At 38.6% G+C, this 21,492-nt stretch overlaps 1 protein-coding gene across 1 annotated transcript; it reads left to right on the top strand.

Moving 5' to 3' along the window:
- Positions 1–396: 396 nt before the first annotated feature.
- On the top strand, positions 397–11,224 carry LOC148731594 (uncharacterized). Its single transcript, XM_088762104.1, has 7 exons — positions 397–531; positions 5,127–5,333; positions 5,822–5,977; positions 6,925–7,236; positions 8,984–9,024; positions 9,711–9,815; positions 10,681–11,224. Exons 1-6 carry the CDS (start codon positions 468–470, stop codon positions 9,771–9,773), a joined length of 843 nt encoding a protein of 280 aa, XP_088618230.1. The 5' UTR covers positions 397–467; the 3' UTR covers positions 9,774–9,815; positions 10,681–11,224.
- Positions 11,225–21,492: the final 10,268 nt, after the last annotated feature.

The following is a 21,492-nucleotide window of genomic DNA, read 5'->3' as shown; positions in this document are numbered from 1 at the left end:
TGGTAACGAAAGGTCTCAAATATTACGATTTGTAAATTAATGACATTTTATGATCATCACCCCAAGCTCGAGGGTACTTTCCGTAGGGTACGTTCAACATGGATATCCAGACTCTATTTCGCTTTATGCATGTCAGTTAAATTTCGACGCCTCTGTTAACATTTCCTTTACTTTGAATCAAAAGTTTGTGAGTTTTCTTGGGCGAGATCTTTTCCTCCTTTCAAAAGAAGAGATTTATCTCGATGGATTTTATCGCGACTACATCAGTGCAATTTAAAGATTCTCGTTTCTAGAATAAAGTATTCGTATTTCCAACGAGCGCATGTACATATTTATTACTCAGACGACAACACACTCCCTCACAGGCCTGTTACGTCAAACAGCCTCAATTTCAAGTCTGCCTGGAGTTTCACCTGGTGCTAAGGTTAATGAAAAGCTGAAAGATAGATAGAGGAGCTGCGAACACCATGGCCGTATTAGAAAAGATTATTCCTCTGTTTCTCACAATTTTTGCAACAGTGAAGGCTCAAGGTAAGGGTAAATGTGTATTAAGAACCCTATAATAATATAGTGGTGGCTACGAAGAAACTTTACTTGTCATGCGAGAACTTCTGAAACAAATCTCATTGTGCAAATGAAACTTGGGAGGAAAGCCACAAAAACATGCCGGTTTACTGAATGCAGAGCTGGAAATAACAGTCGGTCATCGGACATTGACCGACAAAATTTTGAATATGTCCGGCCAATTTCACATTATGATGGGACATGATGTCCGAACATTTCACCGACACAGAATGTCTGAGCTATATTGGAAAGGTAACTCATAAAGCAGGGGTATTGCAAATAAATCGCCCTTTAATGCCTTGCGTGCATCACGAAATGCTGTTAGCATTTGATATATGTACCCTCAAGTCTCGCACGGTAATGCCCTTTACAACGGCAAAGGCTGGTCAAAAAACTAGTTATAAGTTTAATGTTAACTAGTGGCCTGTTCAAATGATTTATAAAACAAGTGTTCTTTAATGACTACGCAATAATTTCAATAGTATTAATTGCCTTTAAGCAGATGCTAAATGAATGCGCAAGAAAAACAAAACAAACGCTTTTCGTCGATCAGTCACGTTGCAAATATTGGCTGTCACTTTGTGTTCTTTCAAGGTAACGGAACTTTTTTCAATTGTGAAGGCGAAGAAAAACCCAAGCGATTTTATAAAGTTTTTGCATGTTTGGTCAACTCTGAAAACGATTGATGTAAAACAAGGTGTGCGCGAATGACATATGAAAAGGAGATAATAATCTGCACGTGAAGTTGCACTAGCGATGAATAAATTATAGTCTGCGGTAGCAACTCGTAAAAGTATTTTTAATAAAGGATAAACTTAGACTGAACAAAATATTTTCGGGGAAAGGATTTGTTTTCAAACTGTTTGCGAAATTAAAAGCTGAATTTCAGGTCGCCAACACCTGTAATGAATATTTCGTGAGGAAATAAAGTCTTGACCAGCCAGACAGCGCGTCGCCAAGTGTTTATTCATTAACATTTAAATTACTCGAATTTACGTCTTGTATTCACAAGTGAAAAAGGTTAAAATAGTAATGAACAAATCATTCGGACCGGTTTATTCATAACCAAATAAGGAAACACGTAACGTGACAAGTGACGTAGGACAACTTATCGTAACATCTCCCTCTTTTGGGGCAAGCTAACTTCCAAAAGTAGACATATGAACATAAATGAAATGTGTTCCAATTGAAAAGGAGATGACTAAAACAAAATTTAAAAAAAGTACAAAACAAAACAAATGGAACTTCATACAGGACTGAAAGTCGAAAGTCCTTATCAAAGTTACTGTCCAATAGTCAGTTTTTCTAACTGATGAAGACTTCGAGTTCGCTTGAGCTGAAGTCAATTTTCATACGATAAACTACTCAACAACGTCACTGAACCTCGAGGGTGGCTTTACAACTCTGTGCGAGTTTTCTTCAATGGAACAGTCTGTGGTGTCAATATTGGCTTCGGTTCATGATTAGCTGAATTAACATCTTGCTTTGAAGGCTGGTTTACACTCTTTGAAAGCTGGCTGTCACTGCTTTCAACTAGTTTGTGCTGTTCTGCTAATGGTTGTGCAGCTGGCTTGAGAAATTCCCGATTTCGACGTAATATTTGATTGTCTGAACTAGTTTTTACTACATAGGACCTGTCTGAAACTTCTCAATACAGGTGCCGGTTTTCCACCTTTGATTCCTCTGAAGAGATGCCACTCTTATGTCTTGCCCAACTTGTAATTCTGGTAGGGTGCGCGACGTGCGGTCATGGTACCACGTAGCCTTTTGCCTTTTCAAATTAAGCTCTGCATTAACATTTTCTGGAATCTTGGGGTACCGTAGGTTAGAAGTTAAGGGTAGTAAGGTTATGGTGCGTCTAGACATCAATGTCTGTGCAGGGCTACTTTCGAGGGACTCTGTTGGTGTGTTGCGTTGGTTCGATAAGGCTAACTACGGGTCTTTGTTGTCGTTGAGAGGTTTTCTGAACAAAGACTTGAAAATTTTCACAGCAGACTCTGCCTTTCCGTTGGATCTACGATGATGCGGGGAAGACGATACGTGAGTGAACTCCTAATCGACTGAAAACTGATGGAACTCATGGCTTGTAAACTGAGGAGCGTTGTCAGTAGTTAGTGTGTCTCGAATGCTGTGTCGGCTGAACTGTTCCTTAGAATAATTCAATCACGGAACTGGAAGTGTTTTCCTCCAATCTTGGCACTTCCTTGAAATCTGAGTGGTAGTCAACAAGCACGATGTATTCTTTGTCATGAAATCTGAACTGGTCAGCAGCTACTCAACTCCACGGGCGGTTAGGAAGTTCATGGCTTTGCATTAGAAGCTTCTGATTTTTAGCTTAAAATTCGTTGCAAATTTAACATTGTTTGATTTGGTTACTCCCTTTTGCATTCATACCAGGCTAGAGTACAGTGTCTCTAGCTTTACGCAGGCAAGCTTCTACTCCTAAATGCTTGGAATGACTTCTGGATTTGACTTCAGGTCTCAGTAACTTAGCCGGGGATGACTACTCTCGAGCCTTTGAAAAGAACACCATTGTGTACTTAAAGTTCGTCGCGGTAAGACCATTACTCCCGGATCTTGATTGGCACTTGATCTTTCTGCATTGGCCATCCGGTCAGAATTGTGGTTCTTAGTGTCCCCAGAGTGTCGTCGTGACTTGTGCAACGCTTCAATTAATCCAGTCTTTCTGGCGTGACCTTCAGGGCTTGCATAGGTTTATTTATAACCAAATAAGGAAACAGGACTTAAGACATTGCTTTTATTTTTTCCCGGCGTATCAGTTTACTATAAAGTACTGATATCGAACGAAAAAAATACTTCAGTGGAGAGTTTCCGTGCAGTATCATGAAGAAAAACTGCATAATGAAGTGTTCATGCTCAAGACTGATAATGAAATAAAAAAATTAATTGCAGTTCTTGAAAATCATTATTCTAGTGAATTTTATCATGCTAAATAATTTTAATGAAGTTTTTGTTATATCCGGAATAATCAAGGTCGAGGTAAGTGTTTTCAGATGAAGCCGAAGGCTGAGGCTGATAACACTAACCGAGACCTTGATTATTCTGGGTATCACAAAAACCGCATCCAATAATTGATTCATCATACATTCGTTTAGTATTTTCCGAATCTTTATCTTCAAGTAATTTCTCAATTTCTCGCTGGGTCGATAAAGCGAATCGAGAAGCCATTCTTACTTCGGTGTCCGTGAACGTGACATTGCTCCACCGGAAATCACGTATTGCGCGCGCAACCTACAGATTATTCACTAATCTGTAGGTACAGATTAGTGAATGATCTGTAGATTGCGCTGTTTCCCAGAATTAACTGTAGGCGTTTAGCCAATGAGAAGATAGATGGTGACTACAATGTATAATAATGCTAATTAATGTCCGGTCAAATTTACAAGATGTCCGATCAAAATAAAAATTTGAAAGGACGTATGTCCTGTTAATGGAGAAAAATTACTTTCAGCACAGTGGATGTGTTGGTGAAGTTAAATCAGTGCATTCACCTCACCTTAGGTTGAAACCTTTGAAGAGAACCGAAGCTTTCGTCCAGATGATTTGCGATCTCATATTAGCATTGTTTTTTAATTTCTTTGTTGCTTTGTGAGCGTATAACTGTCGTAATGTACGAATAAATTTCGATCTCTCGATGCATTTCACGAGCTTTCTCTAGCGAAAACCTCGCAGTTATTTTTCTTTTTTTGTGGTTACAAATGGAAGGTGGTGTCTTGAATCTTATATGTTGATTTTGAAGTTTTAAAAGTTTAGGATGAACTGATCGAAAAAGTCTAAAAGCGTGAGTGAGTACTATCACCACATACGTAATAGTGTTGTTTGTTCTACGAAATTTCCGTAGCTCGTTGGCCTTAAGATCGTATAAATGAATTTGGAGGTGAAAGATGTTTGAGGTCGTATTTGTGAAATTTAAGACTGTTTTTATGCGCTAAGAATTTTTACGCCATTACATAGACTTTAAGATATACTAATTTGAAAATCACATTTTTTTGCTTAGCTGGAATTCTAAGATCGCAAAATTTTTTGTCAAAGCGTTGCTATAGTCTTGCTCAAACTTTTCATGTCATGATGGATTAAAATACATGGTTTCAGTGTGGCAGGGACGATTTTTAAAAAAATTGTCATTGAAAATGACACAACTTGCGATGTTACTGTTTTTGGATCTGTGTTTGGGCAGTTACCAAATAACAATACCTGATAACGGAATGATCTAGAAATTTTTATGCGCGTTATTCGAACTTCGAACAAAAAGCAGTGTGAATTACTAAGAGTGATCTACTTGTGCACTTTGGCTTTCAATTTTTTATATATCAATTAGAGATAGCTTAGGTATGGTTACATTGTGCGTTACAGCTTCGTAAGGTACAGTATGGGCAAAAATCTATTACAGCTTCAAATTAACATCTGTCCGGCCCCATGCAGAAAAGCACCCCAGTTTCTCATTTCTAGATACAAGTATACATGTATGTGCAGTTCCTGCAGTTTAATAGATGTAAGTGTACATTTTTTCTTTTTCTTTTTTTTTTTTCTTTCTTTTCCAGGGGAACCACCATTTGGAGTTATAGAACCTTTCCCAGAGAACATCTACCAACTAGAGTACACTTCAGCAAGCGTTACTTGCATTGCATTTGATGCATCTGGTAAACTTCAACCAGATAGAATAGAGTTTTATAGGAGAGATGATCTTAACCGATACAGAAAGTTAGAGGGGGATAGATTTTTGTTTACTCAAAGAACAGAGAATATAAGTGAGTATATCTTTGTATTACAGATAATGTATCTGGCTCTAGAAAACAAAACAAAACAACCTCTGGATCTTAGACTTCACTCCCAAAGCAGGATTCTTAAAATCGTCATACATAGTGTGAACGAGGCTGAGTCATGATTTCCCTCCTGAATCATATGTGACCCATGAATTTTATTTCCTTAAGTTTGTCAGAACATCAAGATTTTCCTGAAACCTCGCACATATAACAAGAGAGATTTGAACTTTTCCTTTCTTGGATACTTGATGCCATGATAATTTTTTATCAATTTGTGCCTGGAATGGGATCAGGACCCCCCTCCCCTCCCCCTCCCCTCCCCCTCCCCTCCCCTCCCCTTTCCCTCTCCCTTCCCTCCCCTCCCCCTCCCCTCCCCTCCCTCTCCCCTCCCCCTCCCCTCCCGCTCTATAATCTGTACAGTACAAAGCCATATTCTTCTCCTCCTGCAAACAAGTTAATTGCTTTCGTTGTAGGAGGAAACATTAAATTGTACACTACCATGACTTTGAAGAATGTAACGATTCAGGATGACAGTCAGTACGGTGATCTTGGAAGCTATGAGTGCCATGCTTTTGCGAAAAATGTAAGCTTACCAAAGAGGCATGGCTTTAGTGTTACCGTTATTACAAGTAAGTCTATGCATTGCAGATGAAATTTCACTACTTTGTACTCTCACAGCATAAATAAGTCTATTATGTATGTCGTGTCTATCCACATAGTATAGAATTGAGTAAAAATAAACTGTCAGAAAACTGGAGGAAATGCCAAGGGATGGGGGTAACTTTTCTGAAGACTGGCATCTTATTGAGGGGAAAAACACTACTGCTATCTCCTTTAAACCTCTGAGAATAGGATGAGCTGTTAAGTTGTAGTGTGGTTACTTGCCATTGTTCAGAGTCAAAGTTCCTGTTATTTTTCACTTTGAATGTGCAATTTACATGTAGGGTGAGTGATCATCAAAAAGTTATGCCCTCATCTTAAGTGGTAAAGTACCTTTTTATAAAAATCCTTTTGCAGCAAAATATTTCTATAAACCATCTCCATTCCAACTAGGAAACAAATTGTATTTGTTAACAGAAAAATCTATCCACCTGATGCTTGAGCTTTTGGCCAATAATCTTCATCTTTGTAATGGCTGGCACGCCTTTTGCCTACTGTTAAGAAGACGTTAAAAAACTTGTGCGCATGCGACTCGCGTGCGCGTGCTTTGAGATAATACGAAGTAATATCGTAAGCAAATCACACACGGACCCATTTTTTAACGTTGACGTGTGTAATTTTTAGAGGAGAGTAGTTGAAGTTTTTAGTTTATCGTTTGGCGGTTTGTTTAATGGTTGTTGTCATATTTACCGTAAGACTACAGTTTTCTGTGTTAGAGTAAAAGTGTCTGTTTGGATCTCCCGTTTCTCTTCCGAATACCTACCTTATATTGAAGTTTGTTTTGGTTCAATTCTTCCTTTCCTTGAGCTTATATAGTGTGTCTTCATTTGCGAAACTCATAGTTGTCGAAATTTTGCTTCGCTTGTGTCGGCCACTACAATCTTCATGTAATGGTTTACACATTCTTGCATTTCAGGAAATGAAATTCCAACAGTGAAAGTCTCAGTTTCCAGTGTTCTTAATCCAGATGACGGCATTATAATATTCTGCAACCTAACTAGAAGAGGAAATGAAAACAGCACCCCAATGAAGAGGATTTCCTGGTTTAAAGATGGGAAGTTGTTGGAGAGTGTGCGGAATCCAGATCCAGATGTGCAACAGGGCTTTTTAGCCCCACTAAAGCTTACAAAGCTTGATGTCCAACAAGGGGGAAAGTACACCTGCCTTTTGGAAGTAAAGCTGAGGCATATTAAGGAGTACAACGTTACAGATTACACAGTTAGTAAGAGTAAGTACAATGAACTATTGCAGCAAGACCTCATAAGTAATTCTTGTTACTGTCTGCCATTCAATTCTTCGGCTAGCTGTTTCCTTGGCGAATTTAGTATTGGATCAACTAATAATCCCCTAATTGATATTAACTTTTTCTTTCTTCTCATGACTTGTCAGTGTGATTTTGTATTTATTTGATACCGTGAAGAGAAAGTTCTGTCTTAATCACTCACGGGAGTTTAAAGGGGTAAAAGAGCTGCATTGTACATTTTGTATGGCCACTAAGAATCTGCTTGGGCTAATAAGCATTCAATCAATTCTGTAATACCCTGCTTGTTAAAAGCCATACCATTATTAAACAAAAATTAAAGTACCCTGACTGCCAACAGCCATACCATTATTAAATAGAAAGTAAAGTACCCTGATTGCCAACAGCCATACCATTATTAAATAGAAAGTAAAGTACCCATGATGAAAACACAGTTTTATAATATATATTTCTAGAAATACCTGTATCAGCATCTGATTATCTGATCAGAAATGTAAATCTCTCATCATAGCTAGTTTAGAAAATTTGTTATAATTACATCATAGCCAACACCTTTAAACTGATAAATTGCTTTGTATGAACCTAGTTATCCCTGAATATTTGTTGTTTAGCTCTAATCATGAGAAGGAAAAAACATCTTGCTTCAGTTGTTGGCTGAATAGACTGAGTTTTAAATTTGTATGGAGAGGTTACATTGCAGTCACTTCTGGGAGTTGAAGGGAAAGCATTTGGTCGAGTGAGACATTTTCCTTGGTACAGCATACCTGGGAAGGTTCATTCAGCTTTAGAGATCACAATATTTTAAGGCTACCCAGCACAGTGTCCTGGTGAAATTTCAATGGCCCAATTTTTACATTACATGTACTGTACATTGACGGCATGCCGATCTGTATTTACCATTTTTTCCTTGTAAACCAGGGTAAATGCCTAACCGCCTCCCGGTTAGCTCAATTGGTTAGAGCGCTGGACTGTTGTGCGTGAGGTCAAGGTCGATGGCTCGAGCCCCGGCCGGACCAACACTCAAGGTCTTAAAAAAAACTGAGGAGAATGTGCTACCTTTCTATAATATCAAGAAATGGATAGACATTCTAGTCTTCTCGGATAAGGACGAATAAACCGTAGGTCCCGTCTCCTGCATCTATTAATTAGTTAATTTGGTTAAGCAAGGGGCGTTAAAGAAAGCACTCACGAGATTACTGTGACGTACTTTGTACCCCAACACCGACAACATCTAGATTCTTCATTCTCTTCTGTATATATTTCCTCTTTTACTGAGGAGGAGAATTTGTCGAAAAATCAAGAAACTCTTTAGTTGGTGATCATTTCCTTAATTCTCGTCACCTTGATGTTTGATTCAAGGTGGTCTTGTAGGCTTGGAGAAATTACATTCTATGTGTAGATGCTTAAGTCACTGTTAGGGATGAAAGGATTATGTCATGGTAGTAGGTACAGGTAACTTTATTTCAACTCGGGTTGTTGAGGCTGATTACGCCCCCTAGAAATACATGCCACCCATCCCATCCCATGGGAGAACATCCACCACACAGTTATCTTGTGCGTGGTAAATTAACGTCTCCTACCCCTAACCCTGCAGGAGACAGGGCCTACGGTTTATTCGTCCTTATCCGAGAAGACTAGAATATCTATTCATTTCTTGATATTATAGAAAGGTAGCAAATGGTTTACATGTACATTTATGTTTAATTTTCCTCAGATTTATCACTGTCAGCTGCATTTACATGTAGTAGCACACAGGTAATGTTGTTATTATTATCATTATTATTAGTGTGATCATAGTCATTGCAATTTCCTTAAATGGGATCAGTGCATTTGTTGTTTTATTTTTCACTTATTATTCCTTTGCAGTGAAATCAGACAGTTGGCTGTAGTCAGACAACTAAAGCAGCCAATCATTCTACGTCCACTCAGCTTATATATCCACCAATCACAGAATTTATCACAATAGCCATAGCAACAACCATGCTTGTACTTACAGCTTTACTTTTCAGCTGTGACTGACAAATCAGACTCCTTCTCCATGTTTGTCTGATTTCGTTAATCACCGGTACGATTAGTCAGACCCAATTGGAATCTACTTGGTCATGTTACCATTATTTATTATTATAATAATTATGATTGTCATCATTTTGAGTATTATCCATAACACTACAATTATCAGTGTCTATATTAATACTATTTTGGTTATTTTGATTATTATCAGCATTATGATTCTTGAAATGCCAGTTGCTTTCATTTGATTCAAAATACAATAATTGAATGATGGCATTTCTTAGCACAACATATCATGTGATTGCAAGTTATACTACAGTATCAGTCCTAAAGAATCCCACAGCCTCTCGTAGGTTTTGTTCAACATATGGTTTGACCTGTCAATGTTATCATGTTGTTTCATTGTTTGCTTTTTTGTTTTGTTTTAACAGATCCATTGGGCCCTTTGTGGCCTTTTATTGGTATCGTTGTTGAAGCCCTTGTTCTTTTCTTAATCATCCACATTGCCGAAAAGAGAAAGAAGGACAAAGAAAAAGGTTTGAAACAGTAATGAACATGATTCAATAGGTCCTCTTTATGCACTTCATTTCCATTTTTTATACAGAATATACAAATCATGTAGTTTTATTAGAAACGTAGTTAGTTTCTGTTTAATCTAATTGATCAGTTCATGAGCAAGCGATAAACTACGTGTAAAAGAAGAAAGTAAAATATCAACTAGTACATGTACACTGTAGGTATCAATTGATGAAACACCAATTGTAAGTGGGGAGAATTGCATTTTAGATGTTCAAAATAAAAAAAACCTATTGTGGGTTTTAAAATCTTGAAATGTATATTTGATATTAAATATGGGCAACAATGCTGAAGAAAAATCATAAATCAAAAAGATCTCTCGTGGGCATATGACCCACATGCAGTACTATAAACTCTCTCTATGTAGCTTCTTTATAAATAAGTTCTATGTTTTAAATAAAGTTTACTCAGTACCCATAGGAGAGACTTTTGTACCATTAAGTTGTAGGTAGATCTCATCTCTATCAGTGTATGCAGACCACTCATTTATATTTTATTTTTTCACCTCTTTCCTATTTGTTCACTGATGCTGCGTATAAACAGCTGTTAAGTACAATTACCATGATTTTTGTATGTACAGTTAAATTCTCTCAATACATTAAGCTACATAGAGCTTAAATTCTGTGCTACATATTGTTTTGAAAGACTTATGTACAGAGGGCTTTTGACATAAGATGGCCCATGTTTTTTAAAAAGACTTGTAAATTTTAAGTAAATGACATCATTGCATTTATTGCCTTCTCCGCTGCTCACCCCATTGTGTACACTATGATGATACAAGTATTAATTTCTCAGTCTTACATACAAACGTTTTGTGTTTCATAGGGTTTACGGTCGAATGGATTTTAGTTATAGTTCCACAGACACTACGGAATTGGCAGAAGAGGGCAAGTGCGCTCGCGTAAAGTGGGAGAGCCCCTGTTGCTTAGAATGGTTACTCGTACTGCACGTGTGTGGCAAATCCCAGTCATTTTTGTTGCTTTTGTTATAGGGCTTAAAGATAGCAGAGAAACTGCAATTTTATTTGAAAATACTGTTTTTGTGAAAGCTGTTATGTTAGTGCTGTCGAAAGTTTATTCTTTTTCATCACTGGTATCGGAACAAGTCATAAGAGACTTATTTAGAAGTTTCGTCTATTGATTTTTCCATTTTCATTCATATCATAACTAAAGCAAAGCGCGCGCTCTGATTGGTTAATTCATCATCTACTATTTTCCAGTGGGTATATGCTGCTGACGTGAGCAAATGCTAACTCTATTTTTGCGCGCGCGCTTGTTTTTTTTTAACCACGTAAGATTTTTTAAATAAAAGGGAACTCTTGTTACAATGTTTCAATGTTATGTTAATAAAACAAATGGTAAACACCACAGTTTGTTCATAGTTTTGCTGAACTCTTTCACCGTTTGTTGGATTCAGAGCTCATAAATTAAAGAGGATTTTGGTCGGTATTTCAGGAAGCGTGATTAAACTTTATCGAGTTGCTGGTGTCCAGTTAGTTGTTATGAATGAATTTTCGCGCGCTTGTTTTCTCTTGTCATGTAAGACTACACAAAACATTTTTTTGCGATGTAGCTCAATGAAAGGACTTCTGTTCCTGCAATGTATCAATGTTATGTTATAAAACAAAGGGTGAACGGCATAGGGTGAATTAGTGAGTTATGGATGCACTGGGGAGGTTTGCTAAGCACTCAAGAAGCTAGAGTTGCACTCGGCTATCGCCTCGTGCGACTCTTACGTTTCTTTCGTGCTTAGCAACCTCCCGCGTGCATCCATAACTCAATAGTATACGCTATGCCGTTCACCATTTTTAATTCAAGCTTAAAGGGATAGTCTCTCGCCTGTGATGACTTTTTGAGAAAAGACGGATAACAACTTAAGTAAAACAAATCTGTTGAAAGAAAGGGTAAATCTTATGTTGTTTCCGTTTAAATTTGAAACCTTTCTCAACGTGTGGTTCGAGCGTAGGGCTTTGCCTCCCAACGGAAGTGACGTAGAAGGGAGAACTCATTTAACTTCCGTTGAGATTTCTTTCACAAGAGCACCGAAATTTCTTCAATAAAAAACGCACCCCAAAAATACAATAATACCGCAACGATGTGTGGCCGGTGGATGTTCCAATACGCGTAGCGATTGTGTAAGCCTTCATAAATGACCCGAAGATCCTAATTTCGCTAGGTTATGGACGAGAGCCGTGAAAAACACGCGATCCGATTATGAGAACCCAACAAACTCTAGCCGTCTGTGCAGCATTCGCTATTTCACTGCAGATTCTTTTGAGGAACAGTCGGTTCAGGCGAAATCTATGGGTTTAAAGATGAAAGCCCTTTCTAAAATACAATGCTGTTCCCTTAAATCTTTATATTAATCCGTCTGTAAAAAACAAACAAAGGCTTGAGGACGAAAAAAAAACTCTCATCTTCACAAGTCCGTGACACTAGCGCGAGATTATCAAAACAAAATCGACAACAACTACGTGGAGCATTCAGAAAACGGAAAGCTGCAAAGGTATGTATTACCTGTAAAAGAAATATAGACCTGTCCTACTCACACCTCTGAACCTGCAAAACACTTGCGGGAAAATCCATCACATTCTTTCACTTGGCGTGTTCTCCCCTCAGCAGAAACATTCCACAAGCGTAGGATCGTCGAGGGGCTAATGATCCAACAATTCCCCCCCAGTTTGAACAAACAAGTCATTTCTTATGTCTCCAAACTTTTCCCATCGGGAATCACATAAGATATATATGTATGTACAGACGGTCAACACTTTCAACCCTGATGATGACAAACAGCCGAAAACGTTTGGTTTTAGCATTTTAATAACTTTTCTTAATCTTTTTAGCCTTGCATATATAATATCAAATATGAACCTGTATTCATTGAATGAAAAATGTAGCAAAAAGCTCTTTCAAACTTATAATCCAACTCATTTACCCGGTGCGTGTTCCAGATCCTCGATGCACATATAGAAAATGAACAGCTCTCCCTTTCCAAAGAGAGTTACCGAACAATTAGGTTTTGCATCGGTAGCATTCACCCCAAGCTCAAGATGTCAGCACCCAAACTCCCAAAATAAGGAAAGATTTCTCTGTGCAATTTCGGAGCAGTCGTACCGCTACAGGCAAATTTAGTCACTTGAAAATACATAAAAATACAAGTCTGTTGTGACAGTAGTTTGGCCGTCCCGAAGAAAGTAACCAAACTGCACGCTAAAATAACTTGGCAGATTGTCAGACGTCCGTTCCAGTAAAGAGTAAAAGCACACAACGCACTTCGCTCAAGGAGTTTGTTACGTCGACCCCGGTTCAGAGTGAGGAGGAAAATTCGGATCAAGAGGAAGAAGGTGAAGAAGAAGTAAGAGAATGAGGAATTACGCAAGTTTAAGATTTACATAACACGTGCAGCGAATGCGAAAGAATAGCTTTATTGTGTTAAAAACAAATGCCGGTCTAATCAAGTTGAGGTCCTACATTTTTAAGGCAAAACACTGCTGCATTTCTCAAATCTAACGATCACTTCACTTTGTGAAGTGACAAACGAAGAGATTTCGCCGAAAAGCGAAAATTGTAACTCAGAGAAATCGCTTACCAGTCTGTTTCGTAATCGCTCGAATGGATCGGCTTTATCTGGTTCTTTTGAGGAGTCAGAACTAGCCTCACTGTCTTAAGGCTCAAACACATATATGGTTCAGTTCCTTGAGCGTCTGCACTCTCGATCACCGACGATGAATCCGAAAAGGAAAACTCGAATCTCTAGAGTTGGACTCCAGTACGATCGCTCGTATGTTTTTCAGTTCTCCTTTCTACGTCATTGATTACGTGTTTAACTGAGCCTGCGAACAGGCTCCCGGCTTGGAGGGCGCGAAGCAGGGGAAGGAAGGGGAAGGTTTCTGTGTCCCCACGTCTGATTAAATGGGGAGCCTGTTCGCAGGCTATGTTTAACTAGGAGCCATTTCAACTTCCGGTCCTTGAATTGAGTGAGTTTCGCGCTTTTGCTCCAGGATTTCAATCGAATGAAAGGTTTTAGGGAACTTTTTCTTCTTCCAGTAGTTGTTTTGGCAAAATATCTACATTTTAATTAAATGTTAAAATTTGGTGGAGAGTATCCCTTTATAGCCTGAGTATTTAAATGCTAGACCATCGAAAGTCACGAAGATTACAGATTACTCCGTGAGGTAGATATGGTAGGAGATGGGAAAGGAAGGGGGAAAAAAGGGAGAGAGTACCAGATTACCTCCCTTCCAGGCAGTTTCTCCCCCCTTTCTCCTCCCCCAAGTTACACCTGCCACAAATTGTGAGACAAACTGTCTTTGAATTATCAAAAACGATCTTTTGAAGTTTAATTTTTTTGGCGTAAATGAGGATGAGGTATTTAGTGTTAGAAAGATCGATGCAATTATGGTTTGTGTGTGTGTGTGTGTGTCTCTGTGTGTGTGTCTGTGTGTGTGTCTGTGTGTGTGTGTGTGTGTACCGCCATGTTTGATCGCCATGTTTGCTAGAAGAAAGATATCGTAACCAAACTCATAATTTTTTTTGTAGCTTGTACCTGAATAACAGTCGGCCGGTTGTGAAACCAACAGTTTGCCCTTCTTTAGCTAAACTTCGTTTTAGCTATCTTCAATTCAGCCAAATTTTGAGAACTGCGTCAACAAGGTTTTATATCAACAATGGAAAACACTATCATCCCACTTATGCACAAATTTAGATTGTAGAAAATCTTGGGAGACCCAAGGAAGACTTCCTTTAGCCCTCTACGCTTCCTGAACATCGGTAGGCATGTTCCCCATACTGTGTGCTTTACATTAGTCATGGTACTGACGCGAAGAATTTTTTTTTTACAATCCAGAGCTTCATTCAGTTGAGATCATTTTCTTTTTACTCATAACCGTAGCGTTTGATTTAGAAGTGATATTGTAAGGGGAAATTAGATGTTAGTGACTGAGGTTGAAGAGTTTATTAACCGGCTCAATTTATTTCCAGTTATGTTGATTCTTTATTTCGAAACATGACATCAACGTATTTGTTATACTTGATTAATCCTTTATTGTATATACAATATTTAAAACGGTATTGAGCAGCCTTTTTGACAGCAGGGAGCGCAATCGTAGTCCTCTTGTCACGCTTTTTCTCTGTCACGCAACATTGACTTTGCACCGTAGTGTGACGGAAAAAGTGGATCAAAATCGGGCTTTCTCTAAGATACATATTGAAATAATGATTAGAATAGAAAGTTTCTTTCAACTCGCTTGTAAATGCCTTGAAGCTAAAACAAAAAAAAATTAAAAAGATTCAGTGACTGTTTAGATCCTTCTTAGTGTTAAGATGTTTAGCATGGAAATGATCGCATACTTCAAGGCTTAACCTTACAAATGGGGTATGTAACATTTTAGTGTGTTTCATGGAGAATTCCGTTGGCTGAAATGTCCCATGTAAAGAAGCGGGGGCTGCTTTTGAGGAGGTGAACTAACGTGATACATTGGATACCTTTTAGTTTCGCGCTATCGAGGTGATGGAAGTTTCAACTGAGACAGAGATGAGAGCGGGGCAGTTTTGTCCAGGAGCTCAATAACGGTGAAAATATCAAGGATAAGATCATTGTATTTGTCGTTTAGAGCAATTTCAATCGAATGTCGTAATTTCACTTTTAGTTCTCGTTGGCTCTTAGGAACTTTCCTTTCTTCTGATTTGCTGTTTTAAATTCCTTGATTTGGTTTCTCAACACTCGATCTGAAAGTGCTCCGATTCAAAATTACTGGAATGCATTCAACATTTGTGAAAGGTCAGGTGCAAAACATCAAACATTAAGTTAGAACCAAGTAATCTGTCGCTACTTTTCTATCCATTCACTTTCATCAACATGGCGACAAGCTCATTTTTTATTATAACATAACCAAAGTAAAGCACGCGCTCTGATTGGTCAATTTAGCGTCCCCCATTTGCCCATGGGTGTACGCTGCTGACGTGAGCAAATGCAAAGACTATTTTTCCGCGCGCGCTTGTTTTTTCTGGTCACGTAAGATTTGTCAAATAAAAGGGAACTCTTTAGCTACAATGTATTAATGTTATGTTATAAAACAAATGGTAAACACCACAGCGTACACTATTGAGTTATGGATGCACTTGGGAGGTTTGCTAAGCAGTCAAGAAGCTAGAGTCGCTCTCGGCTATCGCCTCGAACTACTCTTACGCTTCTTTCGTGCTTAGCAACCTCCTGCGTGCATCCATAACTCAATAGTGTACGCTGTGGTGTTTACCATTTGTTAAATATCTTAGAGGCACTGGCATCAAATCTTTCACAAATGTTCTCCTCTTAGAAAACGAAAGAATCAAATGAACTGAACGTTTCCAGTTGAAATCACAGCGCCCGTAATCTTCACTCAAGCAGTCTGCATCCGTATCAGAAATTTCTCCTTGCATCAGACATAGGTCTGTACATAACTCCCTCATTTAACCTTCATGGCAGCGATGGCTGACTGCAAACTGCCCATTGCAGTAATCATGTGATAACGACGACATGATGTCGCAAAAACCTTATTAAGTGATTTTTCCTTAATATCTCTAATTATTTTTAATAATTACTGTTTTTTTAAACCCTTCTAACATCAAGCGACTTCTCGTCCAGTTCCTCGTTTCCGGCGATAAAACTGTCTTTGCTATGATGTTTTTTGTAGACCGCTTTGATCTTCTTTCAATTTATGCATTTACAATATTCTCGACCTTTGCTTTTCGGGCACGAAGAAGAAACGAAAAAAGCTGTCGTTAGTGCAGCATGTTCAGCGTTATCTAAATAATCACGTCTCCCTTCGTCGTTTGCTAAGTAAGAGTAAGAAAATATTTATTATTTTTGTCTCATTGTGGTCGCGGGTACGGCGACACACTGGTGACCGTCATAGGGTAAAATATGCACTGGACTGGACTATTTTTTGGATGATTTTTTGGACTATTTTTTGGACCATTTCTTGGACCATTTTTTGGACCATTTTAAAAGGGAAGAGGCACACCTTTAGTACTCGGGTAGGGATGGGTGTAGTCGACAAGTACTGAGGGAGGGTGGGGGAAGACTGTCATTACTCAAGGAGGGGTGGTAGGTGGTTGTAATTGTAAACACTACTGGTTAATGGAGCTTTAACTCGATCGTAATAATTATTTTAATCGGTTTTTCGACTGACTTCTCCTACATCAACATTTTGCGCTTTGCCGCGGCGTTTCTTTAAATTTTTAGCCATGCGAAAGCGAAAATGCCACGTAAACACTGGACTTTAATTCTTATTGAAAATATCACTTTTACTATCGATCCTCCACTGTTGAGTTATCTGGCATAGGTTATGCATGTGCCTTTTGCCGACTTGCACACCGTCAGTTTTCCTTCACGGTGTAATTACCAGATCTATCCATCTATCTTTTGTCATTAATCTTATCGGACTAGATCACAGAATTTCCGTTCCTTGGCCCTTGACTTTAGCCGTAAATATAGAATTCACAAGCGCTATCGCAATTTTAATGTTTGTGCGTTTACTATATGAAATCATCTTTGGTACAATCGTACAAAGCAATATTCTCTCAGACCTCGAAAACGCAGACCGCAGACCGCAGACCGCACGCCTCGAAAACGCACACCTCGAAAAACGTGTATACAGTGTGTATTTACTAGATTTATCTCTCTTCCTTCTGTCACTCATTTTATCAGACGAGATATCGGAATTTCCGTTATGCGAAAGCGAAACTGCCACGTAAACACTGGACTTTAATTTATATTTAAAATACTTCGTTTACGATCCTTCACTGTTGAGTTATCCGTGTGCCTTTTGAGTCGACTTGTGTGTGCACTATCAGTTGCTTTACGTTTTCCTTTGTGTATACAGTATGTTAGTAGTGAATTTATCTATCTTCCTTTTGTCAGTGATCTTATCAGACGAGATCACAGAATTTCACCCAACACCGAGATACCTAGTTAAACAACAGAGTGTTTCTGTCGAGGAACTATCAGCTGTTAGTTGCCCCGCGGAAATTTGATGTTCTTAAAAGAAATATGCTAGTTTTAAGAACATCAGATTTCCAAGGGGCAACTATCAGACCGATAGTTCCGAGACATAAACACTATTTTCTTTATTGTTCACCACTAAATTTTCTTCCGCGCGCCAGTTTAAAAACAATCAATAATTATTATGATCGAGTAAAAGCTCCATTAACCAGTAGTGTTTATAATTACAACCACTTACCACCCCTCCCTAAGTAATAACACTCTTCCCCCACCCCTCCCTTAGTACCTGTCGACTGCACCCATCCTTTCCTGAGTACTAAAGGTGTGCCTCCTCCCTTATAAAACTGTCCAAAAAATAGTCCAAAAATCGTTCAAAAACTCGTCCAAAATAGTCCAAAAAATCGTCCAAAAAATAGTCCAGTCCAGTCTATATTTTACCCTATGCCAGTTCCGAGACATAAACACTCTATTGTCTTTATTGTTCACCACTAAGTTTTCTTCCGCGCGCCTGTTTAAAAAGAATCAAAATCCGCTAAATGCACTCGAGACACTCGATTGTACCAAAAATGATTTCATATAGTAAACGTACAAATGTAAAAATTACGATAGTGCTTGTGAATTCTAGTCAAGGGCCAAGGACCGGGAATTTCGTGATCTCGTCTGATAACTTCAATGACAAAAAGAAGATAGATAAATCTGGTAATTACACACTCTATACCCAAAGGAAAACTGATGGTGCACAAGTCGACTCAAAAGGCACACGCATAACCTACCCCAGACTAGTAACTCTACAGTTGAAGATCCTAAACGCGATATTTTCAATAAAAATTTACGTCCAGTGTATACGTGGCATTTTCGCAGTACTAAAAATTAAAGAAACACCGCGGCCCAGCGCAAACATTTTGATTGAAGGCACTCGAAAAACCGATTAAAATAACCTGTACGATAGAGTAAAAACTCCATTAACCAGTAGTGTTTACAATTACAACCACCTACCACCTCTCCCTGAGTAACAAGACTCTTCCCAACCCCTCCCTCAGTACTTTTCGACTGCACCCATTCCTCCCTGAGTACTAAAGGTGTGCCGCCCCCCCTTATAAAATGGTCCAAAAAAATCGTTCAAAAAAATCGTCCAAAAAATCGTCCAAAAAACAGTCCAGTCCAGTCCATATTTTATCCTATACCATTATTATTACACAGAAAATTTCCTCTAAGAAATAATTGAATAGAGAGGGCCTTAAATAACTACCTAACCACGTTTTTTGGAACTTAAGTTCTCTTCTGGTTTCCATATCAGTACGAACTTCGTGTTACGTCCGCACTTTTTATTTTTGTGTCCAGCAGTCCTTTTCAATAAGTTTTGTGTACACAACTTGTTTACCCATAACTTGCCACCTTCATACTATATTTAGCTCTTTGCCTCCGATAAACGTTTTCGCGTATGTTATTGTGTTCGTGTGATCATAAGTTTTAATTGTTCATTATTTTATGAGAAACTGTTATTTTCCGGTTAAAAATTATTTCGGGAAAGATTTGAAAGCCTTTTGTATGTTCCCGTTAACCAAGCCAGTATTCGACCCGACTGATAATAGGTTCTGCCATTTTGATAACGAGCTAAGGAGATATTTTGTGCAAGCGCTGATAAAAATAAATTAATTGCGAGCTTAAACATTGGGAAATCAATGAGTGTTCCATGGGTCATTTCTATTTTGAAAAATACTAAAACTCTGTACGAAGGTCAGGTTAGAGTTGACATCAGGTGATATGTCAGCTTGATTTATGTTTGTTCTTTCGCTTGAAACTAACGAACTCTTTTCCATTCCAGATCTTGTTCCTCTCACGTTTGGTGTCACATGTCCAAAAAACCCCATGTCATCTTATGCTGAACGAGAAAAATTTTTATCGTCGGTTACCTGCACGAAACCGGTTGCTACGGACAACTCATGATCAGCAAATCCACCAACCTCCTCAATCGTTCAATAAAGGAATCGTGTTATTCTGCGTCATGCAATGGACCAATCAGGAAACAATGTCACTTGTAACTTCACCATTGAAATCACAAGTGAGCTTTCTTCTTATTTCTTCTTGGCCACCGCTGGTCTAGTTGGAGGCGCGCTTGGAGTCTAGGATAATTGACTTGTTTGGATAACTGATCATTTGCTGTCCAAAATCGAAAAATCGGCCCCTTTGTCAAAAATCAGACACTACCGTCAAAATTAGAAAAAAAAATTAAAAAAAAATCATACACCAGTTTCTAAAATAAGAAAATTGGCCGCAAGCGTCCAAAATCAGAACTCGGCCGCTACATTACTTGCCTTGGAGGGTATGTTAATTTATATCATTCGTCATGATCGCCATTCTCGTTCCTTCTAGTACATTGTTACCTCCTTGATTTTTAGCCTCATGCACCAGCAAACTACAATCGTCCAAAAATCTTTGGAACACCACATTATTTTCAAATAAAGACAACAAAACTATCATATTTCCACTACTCATTGTTGTAAACATAACATTTCTTAGTATGCGACTCTGTAAATTATCAACATCACGAGCAGGACATCTGCAGGATAGTCTGTTCATACCTTGTAAAAAAAATAGAGTGCTTCTCAATTTGGCGAGTTTGATGGCTCCTGGGCGACTTTAGCTCCGAGGTCTAAGGTTAGAGGTCTGGTTCAAGCCCCAGGGCAGACTAACACTCAGGGTCTTGATATAACTCAGGAGCATGCGCTACTTTTGCTATGACATCTGCAAAGGGATAGACATTCTAGTCTTCTTAGAGAAGGACAATTAACACAAAAGGCCCCGTCTGCTGCATCTTCTCTGCATAAAAGAGCAGGTGCACGTTTAAGTAGCTCATGACTTTTCGCAAAGTGTAGGGAATGTAGCTCCCGATGTTGTGGTGTCGCCTTGTTCTTGTTTAAAACAAGCCTCCATTTAAACCATTTATGTTCCTCTTGGGTTTATCCATAATTCGTGATCTATGATTTACGCTGCCTACATTTTCGGCCCATCGAATCTCTGCCCAAGACGTTCTTATCAGTTTAAATTCAGGTAGCCCTTGTCTCCAAACACTGGCCATTAATTATCCATTAAGAGTGATGTAGAGTTGCAAATTCATGATAAAATATGCTTTATTCTTTGTGTGTGTTGTGCGTCTTTGCTCTATCCATTTTACTTTCCGCAACGAAAAGCCATTTTTAAAGCTGTGAGTTTTTTTTTTTTTTTCACAAATGTTCACAATTGAAAATGAAAAAGGTAAAGGAGAACATTGTAATCGATAGCTTCAGAAAACACATACGTTTACTGTTTTATGATCGAACAAAAGTCCATGTGACTTGTCTACGTCATAAACAGAGTCATCAAACCGGAGGGAACGACGTACACGGCAACCTCACCAACGGATCTAAACCAAAGGTGTACATAAAGATTTTTGGCCTGGGGAGGGGGGACCAAAAAAAATGGAACAAGCGCCAGGGATACACAACTGAAGCCGCTGCTAAAGTTTGGCAATCTCTTCGGGTTTCACTCAATATAAAGAAAAGGTTAAGGAGCTTGCCAAAGGGGCGACGCTAAAACAAATCATGCTTAAATAATCTGGGTGGGAGGGGCCACTGCACGCTCCAAAAGTAAAATCGAAAGATAATAACCACACAAGGA

Source organism: Stylophora pistillata, chromosome 5 (assembly GCF_964205215.1).
Source record: "Stylophora pistillata chromosome 5, jaStyPist1.2, whole genome shotgun sequence".
NCBI classification, from domain to species: domain Eukaryota; kingdom Metazoa; phylum Cnidaria; class Anthozoa; order Scleractinia; family Pocilloporidae; genus Stylophora; species Stylophora pistillata.
The sequence above is the reverse complement of the archived record's forward strand: the minus strand, read 5'-3'. Positions and strand labels throughout refer to the sequence as shown.